Below are 25166 nucleotides of genomic sequence, written 5' to 3'. Positions count from 1 at the left end.
CTCAAACTGCAGGCAGAGTTCAGCCGGTGCTTAGCTCAGTACATACAACAATTCAGCATATAGGAAGAAGGTCCCTGTACACTGTCGTATTCTCCTTAAACCTCCCTATCATTGACATCTCGGAAAGGCTTATTCCCTGAACATGGAAAAGTAGGTTTTGGATGTCACTCTGTGTGGCTGAACCTGCAGGCCAGATCGAGATCAGGCCTTCCCCCAAACCATTTTTATTCAGCCACCATGTTACCTTTCCAACATCAAAGAGAATATCGCCCCAAATATGCCTATTTCTAATGCAGTGCTGAAAGTTCTCCCATCCTGCTTTTAACCAAAAAGGTGTGCTTTCAGGGATGCCAACATGTTCTTTCAAACACCAACCTCTGAAGAAGTTTGCCATTTACACTGTCTAACTTTGGGATATCTGAAGCCTGTACTTAGGTACTGTATTTTTTGCTCTATAAGATGCACCAGACCACAAGACGCACGTAGTTTTTGGAGGAGGAAAACAAGAAGAAAAAAAATATTCTGAATCTCAGAAGCCAGAACAGCAAGAGGGATTGCTATGCAGTGAAAGCAGCGATCCCTCTTGCTGTTCTGGCTTCTGGGATAGCTGTGAAGCCTGCATTCGCTCCATAAGACGCACACACATTTCCCCTTACTTTTTAGGAGGGAAAAAGTTAGTCCTACAGAGCAAAAAATATGGTAGTTGCCCACTGGTAGGGAATATAGGTTAAGATATAGGCCAGTCTCAGGGAATGGCCCAGTGCCCTCGGTCAACCAGGTAATCCTGCCAGTATTTCTGTAACCATGTTAACCTTAGTGGAACAAACCTGCCTGGAGGTTCCGGTTCCCAACAAAAGAGGGTTGTTCTCTTGGAGCTTTCTAACAACTGCCCTTTGGACCTTTGATAACCCACAATTTATCATGAAACTAAACCACAAACCAGCAAACTATGGGAAGTTCTTAAAGAAATGGGAGTGCCTGATCACCTCATCTGTCTCCTGCGAAATCTCTATGTGGGACAAGAAGCTACAGTTAGAACTGGACATGGAACAACTGATTGGTTCCAAATTGGGAAAGGAGTACGGCAAGGCTGTATATTGTCTCCCTGCTTATTTAACTTATATGCAGAATTCATCATGCGAAAGGCTGGGCTGGATGAATCCCAAGCCGGAATTAAGATTGCCGGAAGAAATATCAACAACCTCAGATATGCAGATGACACAACCTTGATGGCAGAAAGTGAAGAGGAATTAAAGAACCTTTTAATGAGGGTGAAAGAGGAGAGCGCAAAATATGGTCTGAAGCTCAACATCAAAAAAACGAAGATCATGGCCACTGGGCCCATCACCTCCTGGCAAATAGATGGGGAAGAAATGGAGGCAGTGAGAGATTTTACTTTCTTGGGCTCCATGATCAGTGCAGATGGTGACAGCAGTCACGAAATTAAAAGACGCCTGCTCCTTGGGAGAAAGGCGATGGCAAACCTAGACAACATCTTAAAAAGCAGAGACATCACCTTGCCAACAAAGGTCCGTGTAGTAAAAGCCATGGTTTTCCCAGTAGTGATGTATGGAAGTGAGAGCTGGACCATAAAGAAGGCTGATCGCCGAAGAATTGATGCTTTTGAATTATGGTGCTGGAGGAGACTCTTGAGAGTCCCATGGACTGCAAGAAGATCAAACCTCTCCATTCTGAAGGAAATCAGCCCTGAGTGCTCACTGGAAGGACAGATCCTGAAGCTGAGGCTCCAATACTTTGGCCACCTCATGAGAAGAGAAGACTCCCTGGAAAAGACCCTGATGTTGGGAAAGATGGAGGGCACAAGGAGAAGGGGACGACAGAGAATGAGATGGTTGGATGGTGTTCTTGAAGCTACTAGCATGAGTTTGATCAAACTGCGGGAGGCAGTGGAGGACAGAAGTGCCTGGCGTGCTCTGGTCCATGGGGTCACGAAGAGTCGGACACGACTAAACGACTAAACAACAACAAACCACAAATCTGAACTGCAGTCCTCGGCAAGCATTTTAACCGGGCTCTATGACGCAAGAAAAAGCGGGACGCAAAGCGCTGTTTACATTAGAGTAGACATTTCGGGCTGAAGGTCACATTCCTTTCTGAGCACCCTTTCCCAGGGGCCACAGGTGGGAAAAGCCAGAAGCAAAAGCGGGCGGGGGAACAAATGCAAAATTTGTCCCCACCCTTGAATTAAAAACCGAACATGTAGCATAGGGGAAGGTTGTGTGATGTTCCTTGTGTTCCTCCTTTGGGAAGAATGCAGTAGGCCACGTTGGTACATAGCTGTCAACATACAGATTTGAAAATAAGGGACCAGCAGCCTCGAAAATAAGGGATCAGCAGCCAAAATAAGGGATTTTCAGAACACAGGTATGTTCAACTTCTGAGCCCCTCCGAGCCAAAGGCAGAAAGCCCAGCCAGCAGCCAAACGAAGCCTCAAGCGGTGGTTCCCATAGCGCAGCAACCCAGCAAAGGGGATGCAGCAAGGAAAACCACCGTCACCTCTCCGCTGGGAAGCGCTGAGCAAAGGCGAGTCCCCAGGCAAAGCAGCCGATTTGATCGGCACAAGGCATGCAAGCTCCACCCCCCAGTCGTTCTTAGACTCCTTATTGGGTGAGCAACGCAGCCAAGCAACACAGTTGGAGCCTCCCTCCTCCCTGGCCGGCAGGCAGGCAGGGAGGGAGAGGAGCTGCTTCCTTTGAAACCCGGGAAATTTAAGGGACATCATCAATAAGGGACAGCAGCGGGACACGGCGCTGGGATAAGGGACTTTCCCGCCAAGTAAGGGACGGTTGACAGCTATGCGTTGGTAGGTCGTGGTGGTGGTTGTTTAGGCAGATAGTGGGATGCAGGGAAAATCTACTGGATTCTGTAGCCCATTGTGAGCCTTTTAATTCTTTTCTCCTGTTTCCATTCGCTCAGAGAGCCGCAGGGACATGGGTATAGTGGAAATGCATCGAAGCATGCACATTTTCAGTTCTGCTTATGGATCTCTTTCCCCCTTTGTACAAGGGAGGAGAGTGAGGTGTTGCGTCTGGGCAGCGAGATCTTGATTACACTGGTTCAGGCTGGCAAGTCAGGCTGGCACCCACCCAGCAAGGAGCCTCCCTCTTAATCCAAGCCATGGGAGCTGCCTGAGCTTTCCGGGTGAGGAGCAGAGGGAAGGAGGTTGAGGCTGGGTATGGGTGTGGACTTGACCTACAAGCAGCAAGGGAGGTGGCTAAAGTATCATGCCAATACTGTTATCACCATAAGCTCTGAAGGTCAGAAAGGATGGGATGAAACTCAGTTCAGTCCCCATCTTCATCTGGGCCAACTCATTTGCCCTTTCCAAATCAATATACAAACCAAAACACCAGCAGCCTTCAAATGTTGTCATTCTCCAACCCAGAATTGTGTACATCAGGAGAATAGGCACATAAAAGTTTGTGTATTAGTAGTAGTAGGCGTCGTTGTTATATTTTTAGCCCTCCATTCCTCCCAAATGCTTTATCTTAGGGGAAATTGCTTGCCCAAATATGTTTAATGGGCAAAAGTTACATACAAATATAATAAATAAATGTGTATTAAGGGGAAAATGTGGGCACACTAAAATGCTCAGGACTTTTTTCATTTAAATGTAAACAGACGTGGAAATGTGGCAAATTGGAATTGTAACAGAGAAAACAAGCGAAACTGATTTGACAGATTTCTCCAGAGAGGTTACCGGCACACTTAGCAATCCTATACTGCAATCCTATACTCGCTTCCCCTGGAGCAAGTCTCACTGAACTTAGGGGGACTCAGCGCTGAGCAGACATGTATAAAATGGCAGCACTGACCTTGGCCTATGTTTTGTTTTCTCTTTTCAGTTCCTGGCCTTTGACACACAGCTCCTGATGGGAAACCGACGCTACGCTATGAGCCCGGAGGAATACATCTTTGGGGCTCTCAACATCTACCTAGACATCATCTACGTATTCTCCTTTTTCCTGCAGATCTTTGGGTCTAGCCGAGAGTGAGCTTGGCAAAGCTGCTAGGGCTTGTGTCTGATTTATTATTATTATTAAAAAAAAGAAAGGAATATACATCGGATGACATAAGAAGAAAGAAAGGAGAGAGGAAAAAGTTATCCAACCTCTCTGGCCCTTTAGCAAGCTCCATTCCATCAGATGGGCCCCTGTCCACCCACCGGCCTCGTTGAGCTCCTGCAGGCTGTACATATATACATATAGATGCTGTTAAAACTTTTGTGACTCAAAAAGCAAACTGGGGTGTAAATGTACTTGCTCTGGCGACTGCCTTCAAGCTGTAAATTGAACCTGGAGTTGCAGGACCAGAATGGGCACTAGAGTGAAGGGGAGGGGGACCAATTTTTTATGTGTGTGGTTTCAATTGCTGAAGCAAAGCAGTTGGGAATTCAGAAAGGATCTTAATCAAGGTGGTCACAAATGTTTGTGAAAATCTGCAGAATGGCTGATTTATTTATTTATTTATTTATTTATTTATTTATTTATTGGTGTTCTTCATGACAATTGCTGTGCAAGCCTCAAATTCAAGTCCTGGCACACATTTAGGGCCAATCTGTTCATTTGCTTTCTAGCCACTAGATGCTTTTCCTCCGAAGAGCTCAGAGCAGCTTACAAGGTCCATCTCGCTTAGCGTCATTGATAGAACTTCTTCACATGCCCTCATGCTCACTAGGATGTTTTGGGGGGTGGGGGTGGTTCCAGACTCTGAGCCTGTTCTGCCTGGCTTTGAGTTTAAATTTGCTGATTTGAAGTTGCAGGGTTCAATTTCCGTTCTTTTGCCCATTTTCTTGGTTTTTTTGTTTCAGCACTATTTCCAGCATAGCAAGAGGAGCCGTGGAGGGCAAACATCCAGAATAAATGGTCACTGTGTTCCTGCTCAGTCAGTGATGGCATTTCTAGTCCCAGCCACTAACAAGAGCAAGCATGTCCTTAGATCTGGGATAACACCTTTTGCCGCCACTTTCATGCTGCGCTCCCATGCACCAATGACTTCACCTGTCTCTCCATCCCTTTTTTGGGATGTGGATGACATTAAGACTTCTTCCCACGAGTGGATCAGGGCTTGAAAGGAGACGAGGCAGAGAGAAGGAGGGAGTGACAGAAGAATGCTTTCTGCTTTCATATGTCTAGCTTAGCAAGTCTTTTCAGATTTAGAGAGGATGGCCACGGCATTTCTCATAGCCTAGCATTTCTTTGCTAATTGTTACAGACAGAAAGATGGAGGGAAACACACCCCAGCACTGAGAAATCCATGTGTAGGAGATTCCAGAAATCTAGACAGGAGCCTACCATTCTCATTTGTATTCAGATCACCTTTTGCATTATGACACTGCATCTGTTTAGAAATATTGGGTGCATGAATGGAGACCTTGTGTCTCCTCTAAATCTCATATATAGATAGATCCTTGCAAGTGAAGACATTCCAGCCTCTTAGCTAGATCCCTTCACCATCTCGGATAGAATAGTTGCCTAAATTAAATCTAAATTCCTGATTGGAGTTTGAGGTCATCCCTCTGCTGCCAGAAGTGGATGGGTCATGAGAAGAGTGCAGAGGTTGGGGTAAAGGGTTCAAGAATGAAAAAGCTTCAGCACCACTGGACAAAGAACATGAATAAATTCTAAAATCCCAAATTGACCAGATTGTGTGTGTGTGTGTTAAGGCAATGAGGTCATATCTAACCCCTGCCTAACCAATGGTGTATTTCTGCATCAGATGATAACATACAATCACCCTTGTGTAATTCAGAGTGTGCCCTGCATTCTTTGCATATATATAAAACTGCTGGCACAACCATGATGTAGGTATTTGCACTCTGTTCACCTGTGTGATCTAGTGAACTTTTACATTATTATTTGTGCATTCACGACATTGATACCCTTCCTCCCCTGAACTCAGTGGTGCATGTGTGTGTGTCAAGATGAACTCTTTGTGAGGCTGTTCCCACATGGGATATATTAGAGTGATCTTCTGAAACCTGGCACCCTCTAATATGCCTATCAGCCCCAGCCAGCTAGATTGGATGTGCTCTCTGGGGCTGGCGGGAGTAGTGGTCAAAACATCTGCAGGGCACCACGTTGGGGAAGGTTTGGTAGGACTGAGATGACGATTTACTCAGGGTCACCCAGGGAGTTTCACAGCTGATAAAGAACCGAAACCCAGGTCTTCATGGTCCCACACTCTGTCCACCACCCCAGACTGGATCTGTAGATAGTGATGCTATGTCATATGATGCTTTGTGTGTTTATCTCTTTATTGGTTTGTGGTGCTGTTATCCTTATTTTGATTCCTAGAAGCTCTGAGCACCTTACTTGCAGCTCCCAGCCAGTCTACCATCCAGCCAATCAACAAGCTGAGACCTGCTTAGATTTACAGAGTAACAGCATTCTATGTCATCAGATGATTCAGTTATTAAAACAAGTGTATTCTGTCCCAGGGTGATTTTGTTCTGTTACAGCAAAGGCACAGCCAGAGGTGTAGATAGATCACCACCACCCTTAAATGGACTCTATTGCTTTAGTCCATCCGATTTTTGGATTACGTGGACATATAATGAAGGGGCTCCAGCCCACTCAGGCCTGTTTGGCCTAAAGGCTGATTCTGAGACCCAGGAAAATCTCTTGTCTTCACGGTTTCCATGGGAAGCTTCTTTCCACGCTGACAGGGGAAGCATTGCAGGGCAATCTGCTTTCTCCACTGGAAATCTCTCTAGGTTCCTGAAGTGGGGCACTTCAGTGCTTAACCAGGAGAGGGCAGAGGAACTGGATTTGAGGTCAGCAACTGGCACCCACTCCTTGGACTGGGCCAAGTCTGTTGTCTCCTGAGTCTCACAGTCATTTGTCAGTGTTGTCCAAAGAGCCTGTAGGCTGGATGGCAGTTTCTTGACAGACTGGGATCAGGGTGTTTTTGAGAAGCTTTTATTTGTTGACCAGCGATCACATTTCTTCAGAGCGTGATCTCGGCCTGGAAAGGGCAGACAGATTGTCTCCTGCCCCATGCCCACTACCTCCTCAGGCTGCAGCTTACATGAACTCCAGAGCATACCCAAGTATCTTTCCATCATTGCACGTGTGGTATTAATGGTCCCCATGTGGAAATCAACCAGTTATTTTCTAATGGTGGCCCCCAGGCTGCAACAGCCTCTAACTCTTATTTAAAAGATGATCCTTCCACCCGATAGGGGCGGCTTATCTGAAACCTGCCTGGGAATGCTGAGGAGTCTGCGTCACTCCGTCGCCTGTGGCATTTCTGACCAGTGGAGAAAGGGGAGGGGATCTGAGCAGGCCGGTGCCAAGCCCTTTGCTCTGTATGTTATCGTCCTCTTCCTCCTCTTGCTGCTGTCCTCCCCTCTTAGCACTCAGATGTTTGCACAGTCATTGCACACAGATTCAGTTTACAAGCTGGTGGTGCCCCTGAGCGAGTGAGAGGAAAGTTACTGTGCACATGTGGAGTAGCAGTGTCCTGCACAAAGCACCTGTCTCCCTGCCTGCCTGCTTCTTCTATCAGAAGAGTTTTGCTCTCCCTGGTGCCTGATTTATGCAGTGAACTTTCTGGTTTTGTACCCAGGCTGTAATGTAGAAGAGGAAAACAGGCCTTCTGTAGAAGGGGACAGATAGAAGGTGGGGGGATACCCCTGGTGAAAGCAAATGGGCCTGGACGGATAGGAAATGCCACCATATCTTTCATTGTTACATATCTAGCAACTGTGAGAGGTGGGGATACAATAAATTAATGTATTGATTAAGCAAATAAATGGGCCATCAAGTTGGACATGTTGCTGTGGTGGTGGTGGGACACCTGTCTAAGTCAACTGTCGCAGATGGCAGCCAGGCAAGTTGCTTTTTCAAAAGCTGGTCCCACCCCAGATCCAGAAGCCAAACATTTCTGCAAAGACTTTAGAAAGAGGCAGGGGATGCATTTTCACTGTGTCGATATCCTTGCCTCTTTGCCACTTCTCCCCTTTCTCCCCCTAAAAAACAGTGGCCCACCTGCCAGAAAGCTAGCATAGCAAATCCGCCCTTCCTGGTGAGCTGCTTCTGATATGAGGCCCATCCCTTGCACCACCAAGAAGCTCCCTGCTCCTGAGAACTGAGATCGTTCCTTCCTGCATTATTCCACCCACTTCATCCGCACAAGTCCATTCTGAGTAATGTTTATTGGTCACACTATAGAGGGAGGGAATGTTGGGAAACTGGCTTTTTCATGTAGTGTGATCACAGCGTATGCTCACTGAATGAATGAATTGATTTGCACTCTCCATTTAATTTCTATACTGCTTAATATATTTTTTAAAATCCCTAAGCGGTGTACAAAAGACAGAAGCAACAACAAACAACATAAACAAGATATTACAAAAATACACCGTTACATATAAAAATGTTACATTAATGCAAAGGTACTAATATCAATTCATTTTCCTTCTGACCTACACCCTCCCCCTCAGCCCCCAGGTTCTCATGCAGGGTCCCTACAAACTTTCAGTTCACGCACAAAAGTCTCACAACAACAAGAGTTCCTGGAAATAGCAGACACCACCCTAGTCTCTCACTTTAGCTTTGCCTGTTATGGGCAGGCCCAAAGTACTTCCTCAGGCTTCCCACAGCTGTGTCCCATTCAGCTGCACTCTCCATACCCAGTTCCAAGGTTTGTCGAGTTCCCTGGGGGGGTCCAATGAATGGCATAAACCTACTTAATGGGTGGTGTTGAAAGTGGATGTGGTGAGAGGAGGCCACAAGACCAGCAGTACCTGCAAAAGAAGATATCCGAAACCTTCCAGATGTTGAGACTCCAAATCCCACCATCCTGACTATTGGTCATGCTGGCTGGGGCTGATGGGAGTTGTAGTTCAACAATACATGGAGAGCACTACATTGGCTACCCCTTTCCAACAGCATCCGGATGACTGCAAGTTTCCCATCCCTGTGCAGCAGACAGTTTTTATTTATACCACTGGTGAATGCTTAGGCCTTTGCAGTCCACAGCAAGCAGGAAGGTTGCATATCCCTGCAGCCATAAACTGAGAGAGTGTCCTTGCATGAGATGGGACAATTGTCAGAATCAAAGGATGTTTAGTGAGCAGGAGGAACCTCACAGGGACACACTGAAATAGTAACAGAAGGGAATGCTAGTTCCACATGAAGGAGCTAGAGTTACCAGGTCAGGAACATCCCAGTCTCTGAGATTTCAGGGCCCAGATCTGAGGCATGAGGGGGCTGGTGATATCACGGGGGCAGGTCCTGGACACTGAGGACAACTGGGAGAGGGGAGTGAAGGAGAACAGACCCCCTCCCACCAAGTGCCTATGCTAAAATTTGCAGCTAGCTCCTAGAAGAAGAAGAAGAGGAGGAGGAGGAGGAGGAGTTTGGATTTGATATCCCGCCTTTCACTCCCTTTAAGGATTCTCAAAGCGGCTAACAATCTCCTTTCCCTTCCTCCCCCACAACAAACACTCTGTGAGGTGAGTGGGGCTGAGAGACTTCAGAGAAGTGTGACTGGCCCAAGGTCACCCAGCAGCTGCATGTGGAGGAGCGGGGAAGCGAACCCGATTACGATTCACCAGATTACGAGACTACCGCTCTTAACCACTACACCACACTGGCTCTCCTAGTGGGTTGAAGCTTGCAAGCAGCATGCACAGGCATCATCATCATCATCATCATCCAAACACTCTTACCTACCTGGAGAGGGTCAGGCAAACCTGGAGACTTCACGTCAGACCTGGAAGTCTGGCAACCCTAGAATAAGGTTACCATATTTTTTCCAATGAATCCGGGCACACTTTTCAACTTCAATAGATTTTGTATGGGAACTGATTTGTAAATCTGGGGACTGTCCCTGGGAAACGGGGACGTCTAGTAATCTTACCCTAGAAGGAACACAAGCAAGTGAATCTACATGGCTGACTCAGGGAGCGTTATTATTTTTGGGGTGTTGCCACAGAAGGTGGAAAAGGTTTCCCTGCCTGGTACTACAATGACCTGCGTGCTGCTTTGCCCAGGGCAATGGTTATATTTGTGTGTGGGAGGATGAGGAAAGAAATGCTAGTGCTTTGAGGAAGGCCAGGAAGGGAAAGAAACGTAAGAAGGGAATCCTTTCTTCCTCACACATCTTTACAACTCCATGCGAGGGTCAGGCTGTCTTGACTCATGGAAGAGCTCCTCCCCTTGTCTGCAATTTGGGGTCATTTGCAAATGAAATCTCCTTAAGCCTCTTTGAGTAGCAGCAGATCATAGCTGAGCTGTGCGATGCCACTTCAAAAAGGTGTCGAAAGAACAACGTGTGGGGTCTCCCTCCCCCTTTCCAGCATCATCTTAGGGACTTCATTTTAATAGATATGGTTTTTGACCTCCAGTCTCTTCTGACAACAAGAGGAGCCCGTGGTCAGCTTTCGATTCCCATACTTTGCTCACCCCTCCCCTTTCCATGATCATCACACCAGGAAGACGTTCAGGGCAATTTATCAATTAACAGCCCAACACAACCCAACACAAAACTTTACCCACAGCATTTCCCCCTGAACTTTGCACCATCTTCTTCCGTGTATCGTTTATCAGTGCGACATGGCATAGGAGGTGGGCCCATGTTCCCAATCCTTTCAGCCACACTTTAATTCACGGGTTCTATTGGGGGGGGGGAGACTCCTGGCATGCCGTTTCAGTAGCAGTGACTCACCTGGTGGGGCAAAGTCATGGCAATAGCCTCCCATCGGGGCATCACTGCTAAGGATGAAGGGGAAATTCACTCCACGTCACAATTTAAAGGCAAACATTTAAATTCACACTTTTCATAGAATCATAGAGTTGGAAGAGACCACAAGGGCCATCGAGTCCAACCACCTGCCAAGCAGGAAACACCATCAGAGCACTCCTGACATATGGTTGTCAAGCCTCTGCTTAAAAACCTCCAAAGTAGGAGACTCCACCACACTCCTTGGCAGCAAATTCCACTGTTGAAAAGCTCTTACTGTCAGGAAGTTCTTCCTAATGTTTAGGTGGAATCTTCTTTCTTGTAGTTTGGATCCATTGCTCCGTGTCCGCTTCTCTGGAGCAGCAGAAAACAACCTTTCTCCCTTTTCTCCCTTTTATTTTCAAAACAATACATGAACCTGAAACACAGCCATCCATCAAAATTGGCATTTCCCCGAATTTTGCAACAGAGTTCCTCAGCCAAGCAATGTGTAAGGGAAAAACACATGCAGTGCCCATAAAAATGTGCCCATCGGCAAAATCATTACAAATGTGTATTAGGGAAAGTTGCTTTGCAGAAATGTATATATTAGGCAAAAGTCAGTGGGTAGAGCATGAGACTCTTAATCTCAAGGGTGCGGGTTTGAGCCCCACATTGGGGGAAAGGATTCCTTTATTTCAGGGGGCTGGACCCTCATGGTCGCTTCCAACTCTACAATTCTATGATTCTACAAGTAGGTGCATAATGGGAGAAATTCGCAATAAGTGCAAATAAATTTTCAGGTTTTTTATATTAAAAAAACCCCTCATGACATGGAAATGTGGAGCACTGGATTTAAGATTGGAAAATACTAATCCAAAACTGATACATTTGCTCATACCCAGTCACTGCCACTTATTGTAGAGACACGGCAACAGGAAGAGTGAATTGTGTGTTATAAGGAGACATAAGCAGGGGCACTGAACTGGCACCAGCCCAGACCCCACCACCACCTTGCCATTCCCAGTAAGGAATAGTAATGCCATGCTGGAAGGCTGTTGCAACAGCTGTGCCCTACTGTGTGAGCCACTCTTCCATCTCACGAGAAAAGAAGGCTGTGCCTGGAGGAAAAGAGGAGTATCTACCCAGAGAAAGGAAGAGCATATACCCAAACAGGATAATTGGGTGGGTCGAAGCCACAAAAAAGATTCAAGAGCTCCAAACCCAAAGGGCAATTTTCCAAGTCCATCAGTAAGAGCCACACCTCTAGCAAACAACATCCCTTGTATTCAGGATGCAGACAGAAAAAAACAGTTATGTGTGATCCCGTGTCAGATTGCCATGCTGTATGGATAGGGCACAGGGAGAAACCAAACTGGGTGCTGGGGACAATCCCCAGAGGAGATGCCTCCGGGATGAGGATGTCCTCCGGGAGCAGAATCTGAGAATCAAGGAAAGTCAAATGCCCCTCTAAGCACATCTTTATCTCCTCAGCCATCACACTTCTGTTGGAGATAGGGGCCATCAAACCAGTTTCTCTGGACCTCACCCTGCTCTAGGGTTTACCAAACTTTTGCTTTACAGCACCCAAGATGACTGGGAACGTGCAAACAAATTTAGATGTGAGATGCTTCAGCTGGAGAATGTGGAAATGACATTTTGGAATTGGAATGTTTCATTTCATGGCAGCAGCCAGCAGCCATACAGAGTTTGTAGATCTCCCTGAAGCATTATCTAGCACTGTCAATTCACCCAACAAGCTGGAATCAGCGCTGTTTTGCTTGTGCCAGGAGGCACGTCTGACAACAAGAGTGTTTACAGGGGTGGCCAGGGGTGCTTATGGCTCATTTGGCATTTCAAAGGCAGGGTGCAGGAGCTTTTTACTGCTTCTCCCTGCCTCTAAAAGGAGCTGAGCATCTGCAAGCATGATAATCAAAACACTCTGAAATTCTTGAATTCTTTGATGCATGGGATGACAAGACCTACCTTTTATGAGTGAGAATGTAAGATCTGGATTCAGAGTTCTGGAAGACCATGAATCTCACCTAACAAAGATTGTGAAGGATGCTTCTGTCTTGCCAAAAGATGAGGTTCTACACAAAATCTCTCCTAAAAGCCTTGACAGCTTCTTTTTCAAGGCCAGAGAGGCCATCAATCTCACTTTCCAATAACCCTAGTGCTGATGATAGTTGGCACCATAGAAATGCCACTCTAGAAAATTATCTTGCCTGCTGATGGTCATGATGGATGTCAGTCTATTCATCTAGGGAAGCGGGGGATAGAGGGCTCTTTTGCAGGGTTTATAAAGGTGGAATATATTACTACAGCATTGAGCACAATGGTAGCATGGCTCAGCAAGAAAGCTTTCAGTCAAATGGACACAGGCTACATTTAGCAACATTCAGATTTTCAGCTGGTTTAAAGGCAGCCCAAATGACTTTCTTTGTGATTATGAAAACTTTTGCCTGAGCAAATTCTTTGCTTGGTACTGGTATTCACTGGCCAGTGAGGTGGATGCCTTAGGAGTAGGAACCATATTGGGCCAGTCTACATGTGTATGAAAAATATATTTCTTCTTCCCATTAAGGCTGTTCTCAGAGTCATACAGATGTTAGAGAGCCAGTGCAGTGGTTAGAATAGTGTTTCCCAAACTTGGGTCTTCAGCTGTTTTTGGACTCACCCCTAGCTAGCAGGACCAGAGGCCAGGGATGATGGGAACTGTAGTCCAAAAACAGCTGGAGACCCATGTTTGGGAAACATTGGGTTAGAATGTCTGACTAGGCACTGGGAGACAAGGGTCCAAATGTCTACTCAGCCATGAAGTGTGCTAAGTGACTTTGGTCCACTCCCTGGCTCTCAGCCTAAGATGGGAAGCTGCCTTCTACTGAGTCAGACCATTGGTTCCTCTATTTTTTATTTATTTATTAATATTTTATTAAGTTTTATCAATGGAAAAAATTCAGAAAAAGTACAAAAACAAAGAAATACAAAGTCAAAATACAAAAGTACAAACATTAAGCACAAAAAAGAAAAAAGAGCAAAAAGAAAAAAAGGAAAACACATAAAGAAAAAACAAAACTCCCTCTTTTTTGATTTCTCATCTTTAGTTAACTTATTTTCCTGACTTCCTCACGCCTCCCTTTTTTGTATCCCCTTTTTAAAAATTGGTTCAGCAAGTTCATATCCAATTTTAGTTTCTCTATTATCCATCCCATCTTACATTTTACCTTGTTGCTAGAACCCCTTCAATTCATTTCAACGTCATCAGCATTCAAAAATTTTACAGTGTTTCTGTAAATAAATTTTAAATTTCCTCCAATCTTCTTCCACCGACTCTTCTCCCTAGTCTCGGATTCTGCCAGTCATTTCCGCCATTTCCATATAGTCTATTAATTGCATTTGCCATTCTTCCAGAGTGGGCAGACCATTGGTTCCTCTAGCTCAGCATTTTCTACAGTGTCTGCCTGTGGCTCTCCAGGGTTTCAGGCAAGATGCTGAGGAATGAACCTGGGGCCTTCTGTGTGCAAAGCAGATGTTCTCTCACTGAGAGACAGCCCTCTCGCTATCTCAGGATTGTTGGGGTGATGAAATGGGGAGTGTCAGGCAGGGCCGTCTTTAGCAGATGTGGTGCTGGGGTGCAAATATCCACCCAGCGCCCGCAAATTACCATGGATAGTGGGGGGGGGGAGGGAAAGCTGCGCACTGCTAGCCTTGCGGGGAGGCGCAACTCTCCCCCATGCCGCTGCGGAGGAGCAATCCCCACAGAGGCTTGGGAGGGAAGCTGTGTGTCTGTCAGCCATATGGTTGGTGGGGTGCAGGTGGCGGGTGTGCAGGGAAAGGGGAGGCCATTGAAAACCGCGTAGCTCCCCCACTTGCTGGGGTGCCCCTGAGAGGCCCGCACCCTGGCGTGATGCATCACTAAGCCCTATGGGAAAGACGGCTCTGGTATCAGGGGCTGGTCTGGATCGGAAGACTGGGGGATGCAATCTCAGAAGATCAGATCCTAACAGAAGAGGAAGGGAAATATTCACGCGCCCCTCCTTGCCTCCAGCGTCTCCAGAAGCAGGGAGACAGGCAGAAGCTGCACAGTTGAGAGGGGAGCTACCCAGCTTTGAGATAGTAGCTAAGCAACCAGAAAGGAGGTAGCAGCTGGGCGATACATCAATTGACAGTGTGTGTGGGAAACACCCTCCCTCCCCCCCGGAGGTCTGAGTGTGTCAGAGAACAAAGGAGACACAAAGGGGAGGGACAGCCCATTGACACACTTCTTGCTGTGGAAGTGGGGGGTGGGGATTCAGAGTGAGCAACTGCTATCCTTGCAGAGAGTTGCCGGTCTGTGCTCATTAATTCTTATCGGTGAGCTACCAGAAGGGAGAGGGGAACTCCTGGACTTGACAGGTAGGGTAGGAGAACTGTGTACACTTTGAGGTCCTTGAAGCCAATAGTGGATATAAATGGATTAAATAAATGGTCACCCTGTAGGGCCCAGAAGACTATGATGGGAGTTCTTGCTATATATTAGTTCAGCATTCATTGTAGGGATTGGGGCCTTTCCCCAGGGGACCTGCATGGCCTATAGATCTAGGAGTCAAAAGAAATGCCTCCCCTCACTTACCTGTGACGTTGACCCTGAGCAAGAGCTATCCTACTACTCGGGACTCTTGCCTCAGCACTCCTGAAGGTGACCATTCAACCGTAAATCACTTAAGTGACTATGGTAGCCAGTGTCCCATTGACTCACACTTTGTCCAGTGCCCATTCTTGCCCTTGCCTATTATCATGCTCATCTCCTTGTACAACTGCTGGTTTAAGGAAATTGCAGCATCTGCTGTGCTGCAGGTGGGAGAGGAGCCTAGTGGACAGTAGGCAGGTGTGAATCAAACAGTTACTGATACTTTTTGGCTTCTGTAATGAGCCAATGGGGAGGGGGCAGAAGGAACCAGAGCTTCATGGAGCAGCAGCATCATTTCGTCCCCTTGAGCAGCCTCTTTTTTTCCTACTCATTTTTCTCTCTAGTGTCTGAAATGCTGGCCATAAGAACCCTCTTCTGATTTGGAGAAATGGAGCAGGGGTATTTCAACATTTATCACCGGCTCTCATTTCTTCATGAAGCAGGTGTTTGTGTGTGTGTAAAAAATCCAGTTAGCTAAATGTATATGATAATTTATTGCCCCCTTGTGTTTTTCCGTGAAACTGCAGGGCATCATATACTTTTGCCCGCATCCTTTGATTGTTGCCACACAGTGGTACCTTGGGTTACGGACGCTTCAGTTTACAGGTGCTTCAGGTTACAGACTCCGCTAACCCAGAAATAGTACCTTGGGTTAAGAACTTTGTTTCAGGATGAGAACAGAGATTGTGCAGCGGTGGCGCAGCGGCAGCAGGAGGCCCCATTAGCTAAAGTGGTGCTTCAGGTTAAGAACAGTTTCAGGTTAAGAACGGACCTCCGGAATGAATTAAGTTCTTAACCCGAGGTACCACTGTATTTCCTCCATCTGCATTAGCTAGTATTAGTCTGGTGGCCAGCCAGAATCTTGATGTTGTTTTCAATGGAGTCAGTAGTAAAAGGTCTAAGTGCTCAGCTATCACTGTGTTGAGAAGAGACAGTGGGGATGGTTTAACTAAGGGGTAGGAAGAAGCAGCAGATTTGGACCTCTAAGTAGATCTCTGTGTGATTTGCAGTAGATCACCAAGGGTAGGCTTCCTCAAACTCGGCCCTCCAGAATTTTTTGGCCTACAACTCCCATGATCCCTAGCTAGCAGGACCAGTGGTCAGGATGATGGGAATTGTAGTCTCAAAATATCTGGAGGGCCGAGTTTGAGGAAGCCTGACCAAGGGTTTCTGACTCCCAACTGTATAATTGTAGCAATACAAAGCGACCTTCCTCACCTACATTAGGCTTCTGAAATGAAGGAAAGCCAACCGGGAATGGACTTTCCTGTGAAAGGCTTTTGAGCTCAGTTCAGTTCTGATACTGACATCACATTCTCAGCCTCCGAAGATGCTCAGAGCCACACTGCTTCTTCATTCCAACTTAATGTCTTTTGCACCTGGGCTCTGGTTGGTAGATCTTGGGGTTCTACCTTTTTTAAAAAAATTGTATAGCACAGATCTGGTGAGATCACAGTCCCTCACCACCAGAGGCCTAGATTTGCATCTACTGTATACATAGGGTTGCCATATTCCCCAAAGTGAAAATCTGGACAAAATTGTTGAGCTTCTTGAGGGAACATCTCTTTTTTTTAAAAAAAAGTTTTTTAAATTTTACAAAATATAGAAAAAATACAAAGACAAGGACAAGAAGAAAATAAAAACACAAAATACATACTACAAAATACAACAATACACACATTAAAAATACAAAATACAAAAATACGTACATTAGAAACTAATAGTAAAAAGAAAAAGCACATATAAGAAAAACACAAAAATTCCTTCTTTCTTAATTTTAGATCTTAAATTCACATATTCCCCTGACTTCCTCACGTCCCCCGTTCTTGTATCCCTTTTCAAAGTTGGTTCAGCAAATTCATAGCCCATTAATTTATCTGTTGTTGGTTTAATCTTAGATTTTATCTTGTTACTAGAACCCCCGCAGTTCATTTCAATGTCATCAACATTCAGAAATTTTACAATATTTCTGCAAATAGATTTTAAATTTCCTCCAATCTTCTTCCACTGACTCTTCTCCCTGGTCTCGGATTCTGCCAGTCATCTCCGCCATCTCCATGTAGTCTATTAGTTGCATCTGCCAGTCTTCCAAGGTGGGTAGATCTTGTGTCTTCCAATGTTTTGCAATAAGAATTCTTGCTGCCTTCTTGAGGGAACATCTCCCCCCAAAATCTAGGTTTTGGCCTTCAATTTTTTGTTGATTTATTGAGTGTTTGGGGGGAACGTCTCCCCCAAAATCTAGGTATTCAGCCTTCAATTTTTTATTGATTTTAAAAATATATATATAAACACACACACACTGCCATATATCCAGGTTTTCCCTGACATTTTGTTGATTTCGTGAAAATCCAATTTTCCGGTTGAATTCCTGAATGTGTCTGGGAAAACCCAGATGTATGGCAGCCCTATGTATACATATAAATTAGCAAATACCCTAACTCGTTTAAGCGCTTAGCAACACACTTGCTTGTTGGAGCCTTATGGTTCAAGCGCCAGTTCTACCTGTAGGTAGAATGAAGCAACTGCCTCAAAATAGCTAGTTTTGGGCCTCATGAAAGGGAAGCAGAAAACTTGTTGTACCATTTTCACTGTCAGGGAAATGTGAGGCAACTGCAGGATTTTGCGCCTCAAGTGTCAAAATAACTTGCACTAGGGTTGTGCAAATCCCAGATCCGGAACCAATTTGGTTGGTTTTATCAAGGTCAGGTCGAGAAAAGTTCTGCATTGTCACAGATGAGGTCCACAGTGAGCATTCAAAAGCTGTCAAAATGCACAAGATTTACCCACTCTGGAAGAATGGCAGATGAAGGTGATGGAATACATGGAACTGGCAGAAATGACTGGCAGAATCCGAGACCAGGGAGAAGAGGCGGTGGAAGAAGACTGGAAGAAATTTAAAGACTACTTGCAGAAATACTGTAAAATTAATGAATGTTAAAGGGATGTTGGATTGAAAATAAGCAGTATTGGTAAAAAGACTAACAAGAATATGTCAATTCGGATTGATAATGGTTTAAAATATATAGTTATAATAGGTTAAAATATTGAGTAAAGATAAATGATAGAGGGTAAGGATTTGCTGAATTAACTATGTGAACTGGAATACAAAAAAGGGTGTGTGTGAGGAGGTCAGGAAACAAGTAAATGAAATATAAGACAAGAAAATACTGATTTCTTTTTAATTTTTTCTTACTTTTTATGTGTTTTGTCTTTGTATTTTTGTATCTATTTTTCTTTTATTATTGTTATTTATTTTCTATTTCTTATTTTTAATTTTGTAACCTTTTATTGTCTGTAAAATTTTAATAAATATCATTTCAAAAAAAAAAAAAAAGCTGTCAAAATGGTGTGGGGGGTGTGGGAGGGAAGAGGTAGTAAACATGCAGTCCAGAGGAGAGCAGGGAAAGAAGGATGCGATGTAGCTGAGACTCCATGCTTACATCCTCTCCTCCGGCCTCACTTCCTGACCCATAGGCTGTGCAAGGACCCCGATTTGGTGCAGGATCCAGATCACATTCAGGAGGGCCCAGAATGGTCTAGTCTTAATTGGGGTCAGATCGGGATTGTTGAATTGGGTTCCAAATCAGATTGAGTTTCTGTTGCTTGTCCTGTGTTTTTATATTTTATTATCCATTTTAATTGCGTCACATACAATCCAAAGCATAAGTCAAAACATGCAATACCAAGTTTATAAAGTCTCTCCTCTGTTTTTGTACAATACCATATGTATAAAATACTAGAAGCCATTCCCCATGCCCACTTTGATCACCAACCCCACTTCCACCAACCCCTTTCCCTTTCCCTTACGCCTTATTCTTTTCTAAAGCCCCCTTACTCTTTATGCATGCCTCCTCCCCAAGCTCATCTCCTTAAAGGTAAAGGTAAAGGGACCCCTGACCATTAGGTCCAGTCATGGCCGACTCTGGGGTTGCTGCGCTCATCTCGCTTTATTGGCCGAGGGAGCCAGTGTACAGCTTCTGGGTCATGTGGCCAGCATGACTAGCCACTTCTGGCAAACCAGAGCCGCAGACAGAAATGCCGTTTACCTTCCCACCGGAGCGGGACCTATTTATCTACTTGCACTTTGATGTGCTTTCGAACTGCTAGGTTGGCAGGAGCAGGGACTGAGCAACGGGAGCTCACCCCGCTGCGGGGATTTGAACTGCCGACCTTCTGATCGGCAAGTCCTAGGCTCTGTGGTTTAACCCACAGCGCCACCCGCGTCCCTGCTTGTCTCCTTACTTCTTGCTAAACCTCCACAGCTCATCTGTGTCACAGCGCTGTCCCCTTGCTCAACCTGCTGCGCTGCTCTAAGCCCAGGATGCTCACCAATGTCACCCTCCCACCACTCACACTCAACCCACCTAGCACCAGGTGCCCAGCTCACTCACCCGCTTCAGTCCCCCCACTGGAATCCCAGCTTGCTCATGTGCCACCCCCCTTGCTTGCCCCTCCACTGTAAGGAAGTTTTAAACAAATAAGTGACTGACTGTAATGTTAGTATTAAGTATCCATGGAGGCATGTCAACTCCCGTCCATTGTACATTCCATTTTCTACTCCATCATCACCTAAAAAGCCCCTTTTCATGCTGGAGGAAATGTGACATTGCCTAAGGGTTTAATCAACACTGTATTTTGGCTCCTATCTTCTTCTCTGCATTCATGATTAATATCATAATTCCACACTGATGAAAATTAACTGTTTATATTTCTGGTCCACCTGCCAGCCCATTCGCAGGCAGTGACCTGCAGTCTATCTGCATCTTCACCGCTTGTGACTAACGTACAAAGCAAACAAAATAGATATTCAACACACCATCATGTACCCTGCAGATACACAGAATGGTTGCTTCCTGTTTATGAAATTCATAATCTAGATGGACTGTGGTCTGAGGTCATGATCTTCTCAATGTATGATGTCAAAACAAAGAAATCCCTACAGCAACACGCAGTCCAATCTTGTAGGTGTCTTCTGCCAGTGAAGAAACTGAGATCTACTTCTCAGGGACTTCATGGGCATCTGGGCTGGTCACTTTGAGAACAGGCTTGCTGGGATAGATGGACCACTAGCAACATCTTCTGATGTTGCTCTGGGTTCCTGCTCCAAGTTCCCCAGTCATCAGACAAAGCAGGGTGGGCAGAAGACAGAAGGACTTTTTTGTGATAGCTCCTCTGGTACCTCTGCACAGTCTCAGCCTCACAACTACCCTACCCCAGACCCATTAAGGTAATCTGCAGTGATGCCAGCGACATTTAAAACACAGTCAGTTTAATGTACATTAAACCTTCTCCCCCGAATCCGGAAACTGTAGTTCCACCCCACTGAGCTAATTTGAATTACTGCTGTACCAAAAATTTCCCTTGTGTTTTCTTCAGAACTGTTATGTACTGAAGTTCTCACCCTGGGCCAGCAGGGGGATACTGTAGATAGTTATGCAAATGAAGGATCGAAAGTGACGTTCAGTGATTGGATAGTTTTAGAAAGTTGCTACAGTAACGTTGTACTGGAGCTCTATATAAGCAGGCTGACTGAGCTCTTCAGTTCAGTTCTGTTCTGGCCTGTGAATAAACAAGAGCTGTTTGAAGAATCGCTCTGTCGTCTGATATGTTCACCCACAACTTAACAAGAACATTCTTCATCAGTTAATGAGAATTGGTGTCAATATCAGGGGTGTTTGTGACTGTCCTTTCTTTCATATGAATCCTTGAATGAATAAAAGAGACAAGTATCGCAGGGAGAAGGGAAAGAGACAGAAATGGAGCAGAAAGAGGCTAACATCACTGGCATCTTCAGCCAGCATATAGTCAAAATTTGCCACTTTCTGCAGGCTTTCGATACACTAAGATGATGTGGCAAATTGTGGTGCTGAAGCTTTTTGCTGCTGTTACTAGGGGTTATTTTGTGGACTTTAAAGAAAATGAAATGCGTGGATGGAATTCAACATTGCACCAAGGTGATCATCTCATCAGCACAATAATTTCTGTAGGTAAGACTGAACAACCTTTCCTCTCCTCCCAGACCCCCACGCTCTTCTGTGGGGTTCTTCCCTTGCAGAGCCACTTTGCCCTTCTTCTTCAGTATCCTGTACATTTTTAATACGTTGCATATATTGGGATAGCTGACAACTACTAAGCATGCTTTTCTTAATTAATTAATTAATTAATTATTAATATTAAAGAAAGACAATGATACAAAGCTGCCTACATTTAGGTTCTGTCTGTCTGTCTGTATTAATTCCCCACCCACCCCCTTAGACAACTTCCAAAAAAAATTCCTATGAGTTTGAGGAAGAGAAACTGGCTCCAACATCCTCCTCTCCATTATAGGTAAAGGGCCCCTGACCATTAGGTTCAGTCATGGCTGACTCTGGGGTTGCTAGCTCATCTCGCTTTATTGGCCGAGGGAGCCGGCATACAGCTTCCGGGTCATGTGGCCAGCATGACTAAGTCGCTTCTGGCGAGCCAGATCAGCACACAGAAACGCCGTTTTCCTTCCCACCAGAGTGGTACCTATTTATCTACTTGCACTTTGACGTGCTTTCAAACTGCTAGGTTGGCAGGAGCAGGGACGGAGCAATGGGAGCTCACCCCGTCGCGGGGATTCGAACTGCTGACCTTCCGATTAGCATGCCCTAGGCTCTGTGGTTTAACCCACAGTGCCACTTGTGTCCCATTATATTAAATGGCAAATTATGTCCTTGCATAGACTTGCAAATTGCATAATATGGCAATGCAGACCTTTATATCCCTGGAGAAAATTTATCTTGTGCCACTTCCATCCATCCATCTCAATGAATATTCAATCTCTTTGACTAAACATTGGAAATGAATCAGCTGGAACAGTTTGGTGTTTGATTTGCACCAAGCGGGATAACTATCAGTGCTTTTTTTCTGGGGGGACGCATACCCTGAAACATTTTGTGAAACTTTGTACTTTTGTCCATTTACTGTATTTACCGTATTTTTCGCACCATAGGACGCACCGGACAATAGGACGCACTTTGTTTTAGAGGGGGGAGAACAAGAAAAAAAAATTCTCCCCCTCTCTGCCCAGCACCCCTTCAGGGAAGCGGCAGGAGGCGCTGCACAGAGAGGGGGAGAACTTTCCCCCTCTTGTTTTCTCGCTCTAAAACAAGGTGCCGTTTAAGGTGCGTTCAGGCGGCTACCTTGGAAGCCTAGAGAGCGAGAGGGGTCGGTGTGCACTGACCCCTCTCGCTCTCCAGGCTTCAGGTTCCTTTCGACCTGCTCTTTGGGGCTGGCGGGGGGAAGCCCACCACCAGCCCCAAAGAGCAGGTCAGGGAGCAGTGGAAAGGCGCAGCGGAGAGGCTCCTGCCATAGCCGGGCGTCACCTCTCCAGCCGGGAGAGGGTCGCGGGGCTATGGCGTCTTCGCTCCATAGGACGCACACACATTTCCCCTTCATTTTTGAAGGGGGAAAAGTGCGTCCTATAGAGCGAAAAATACGTTATTTCTCCCGATTTGAACTATAAAATGGTGATTTTCTTGAGTCAAAATGAGAGTACTCCTAAACATTTTTTTTAAAGAAAAAAAAAAGCACTGGGGATAACTATCAGTGCTCAGGATCTTATCAAGGAAATTGCTGCAATTCAGCCTCTCCACTAGGAGGCGGTCTTGTATTACCTTTTGCACAATCATATCAAGCGCTGTGGAAGTAGTGATACCTGCACTTTCAGCCTTTGACTCATCTACCAGAGAACCTCTGGGCATCTGCCAAGGAACCTCTGCCCACTGCAGGTGATTCTGGGGCATGTTCTAAGACAGACAAAGTTCACATGGAGCCTCTTGGTCAACCTACATCATAATTAAAACATGCATATAAATATTACTGTTGCAGGAACAGGCCACTAAATGATCTTAAAAGGTAAAGGACCCCTGACAGTTAAGTCGAGTCGCAGACGATTCTGGGGTTGCGGCGCTCATCTCACTTTACAGGCCGAGGGAGCTGGTGTGTGTCCACTCCGCAGACAGTTTTTTCGGGTCATGTGGCCAGCATGACTAAGCCACTTCTGGCAAACCAGAGCAGTGCATGGAAATGCCGTTTACCCTCCCGCCGGAGCGGTACCTATTTATCTACTTGCACTTTTTTGGGCGTGCTTTCGAACTGCTAGGTTGGCAGGAGCTGGGACTGAGCAACGGGAGCTCACCCCGTCATGGGGATTCAAACCGCCAATCTCCCTGTGGAACACCCTCCCACCAGATGTCAAAGAGAACAACAACTACCAGACTTTTAGAAGACATCTGAAGGCAGCCCTGTTTAGGGAAGCTTTTAATGTTTGATGTATTACAGTATTTTAATATTTTTTTGGAAGCCGCCCAGAGTGACTATCTAATGTCCTGGTGACTATCTAATGTTTATTGGATGGATTTCCCCCAAATTGATTTTTGAACTTTGAATTTTATTGTTATTCATGCTTTTATACTGTATTTTATGCTGCTTCTATGTTGTATCACAATTAAGTGTTTTAAATTTGTTGTTAGCTGCCCTGAGCCCAGTTTTCTGAAGCGAGAAGGGCGGGGTATAAATAAAAAATTATTTATTTATTAGAAGGTGTTTGGGCTGGATCCTGCCCCCGGGCCTTAGTTTGCCTACCTGTGCCCTAGGTTGTAATATTATTCTTGCGGGAGTGGGGCATGGATTTCTCTCTGTTTGTTTTTCTCAACACCATGAATAATTTCGTACACCTCTATAATCTCTCCCTTTTTCTTATCTAACCTGCCTGAATTGATATTATCTCAGTTTTGCCTTTCCACTCGGTATCAGTCCCGACACCCAATGGATTTATGGTATTGGAGAAAGCACAATATATGTCTCTCTTCTTATTTTCCTTTCGTACTCAAATTTCCAGATGGTGGCAGTGGCACACTGCAGAAGAAAGGTGCTCGAAACTATTTCATCTAAGAAAAAGATCAAAGGAGAAGTGAGAAGCCATTTCGCATCCATGCCCTTCACTTTCCGAGAATCATCCAGAGAGTTTTGCAGTGAGGTGGCTGGTTTAGCTCCTGATGCAAGAACTTTCTGAAGCAACAAGATTCCTTTCTTAGTGCAGTATTGCACTTAACAGGATTTGGGGGCTTGTACATACCAGCACCCTGGGATTTGGAAAAGTTGGGGCCAGCCATTAGGCAGATGGAGGCAGCAACTTCCCCTGCAATGTTGTTTGCTTGTTGCTAGCCTGGGCTGTCCTGTTTTGCCTTGTTGCCTGCTCCCAACAAGTCACAGACAGCACCACTGGAGAAAACCCCGTACTGAGCAAGCAGGCAGAGAGGCAGGCAGCCCAGATCACACACTCCAGCAACCATGACACAGGCTGCCACTGCCACTGTTCCACATCATCACTTGTCTGGCCGGACAGTGCTCAGGGTACCAGGTGGAGCAGAGAATGAAGGGTAGCAGGCATTGGAAGATGCAGGGGATTTGAATCAGTTCACTGACCTAAATATTTTGTGCTTTCCAATATGTCAAGCAAAATGCAGCCATCCTTTGAAATTTGCACTTCTCTGGATTTTGCAGTGCAGCCCTTTAGCCAAGTAAAAGGTAAAGGGACCCCTGACCATTAGGTCCAGTCGTGACCGGCTCTGGGGTTGCGCCGCTCATCTCGCTTTATTGGCCGAGGGAGCCGGCGTACAGCTTCCGGGTCATGTGGCCAGCATGACTAAGCCACTTCTGGCGAACCAGAGCAGTGCACAGAAATGCCGTTTACCTTCCCGCCGGAGCGGTACCTATTTATCTACTTGCACTTTGACATGCTTTCGAACTGCTAGGTTGGCAGGAGCAGGGACCGAGC

General features: G+C 45.7%; 2 protein-coding genes across 3 annotated transcripts in view; one reads left to right on the top strand and one right to left on the bottom strand.

Moving 5' to 3' along the window:
- The window catches only part of FAIM2 (Fas apoptotic inhibitory molecule 2), a 43254-nt gene extending 36800 nt beyond the window's left edge, over positions 1-6454 (top strand). For both annotated transcript variants that reach the window (XM_082206311.1, XM_082206312.1), the window contains one exon: positions 3867-6454. In XM_082206311.1, coding sequence (XP_082062437.1) covers positions 3867-4016 — 150 coding nt within the window. In that variant the 3' untranslated portion in view covers positions 4017-6454. The remainder of the gene's footprint in view (positions 1-3866) is intronic.
- Positions 1-25166, bottom strand: part of LOC309522235 (uncharacterized protein) — a 120872-nt gene that overhangs the window by 13088 nt on the left and 82618 nt on the right. The window lies entirely within an intron of this gene.

This window comes from Podarcis vaucheri, assembly GCF_965113315.1.
Source record: "Podarcis vaucheri genome assembly, chromosome: 2".
Classification (NCBI taxonomy): Eukaryota; Metazoa; Chordata; class Lepidosauria; order Squamata; family Lacertidae; genus Podarcis; species Podarcis vaucheri.
This window is presented reverse-complemented; position numbering and strand designations above follow the sequence as displayed.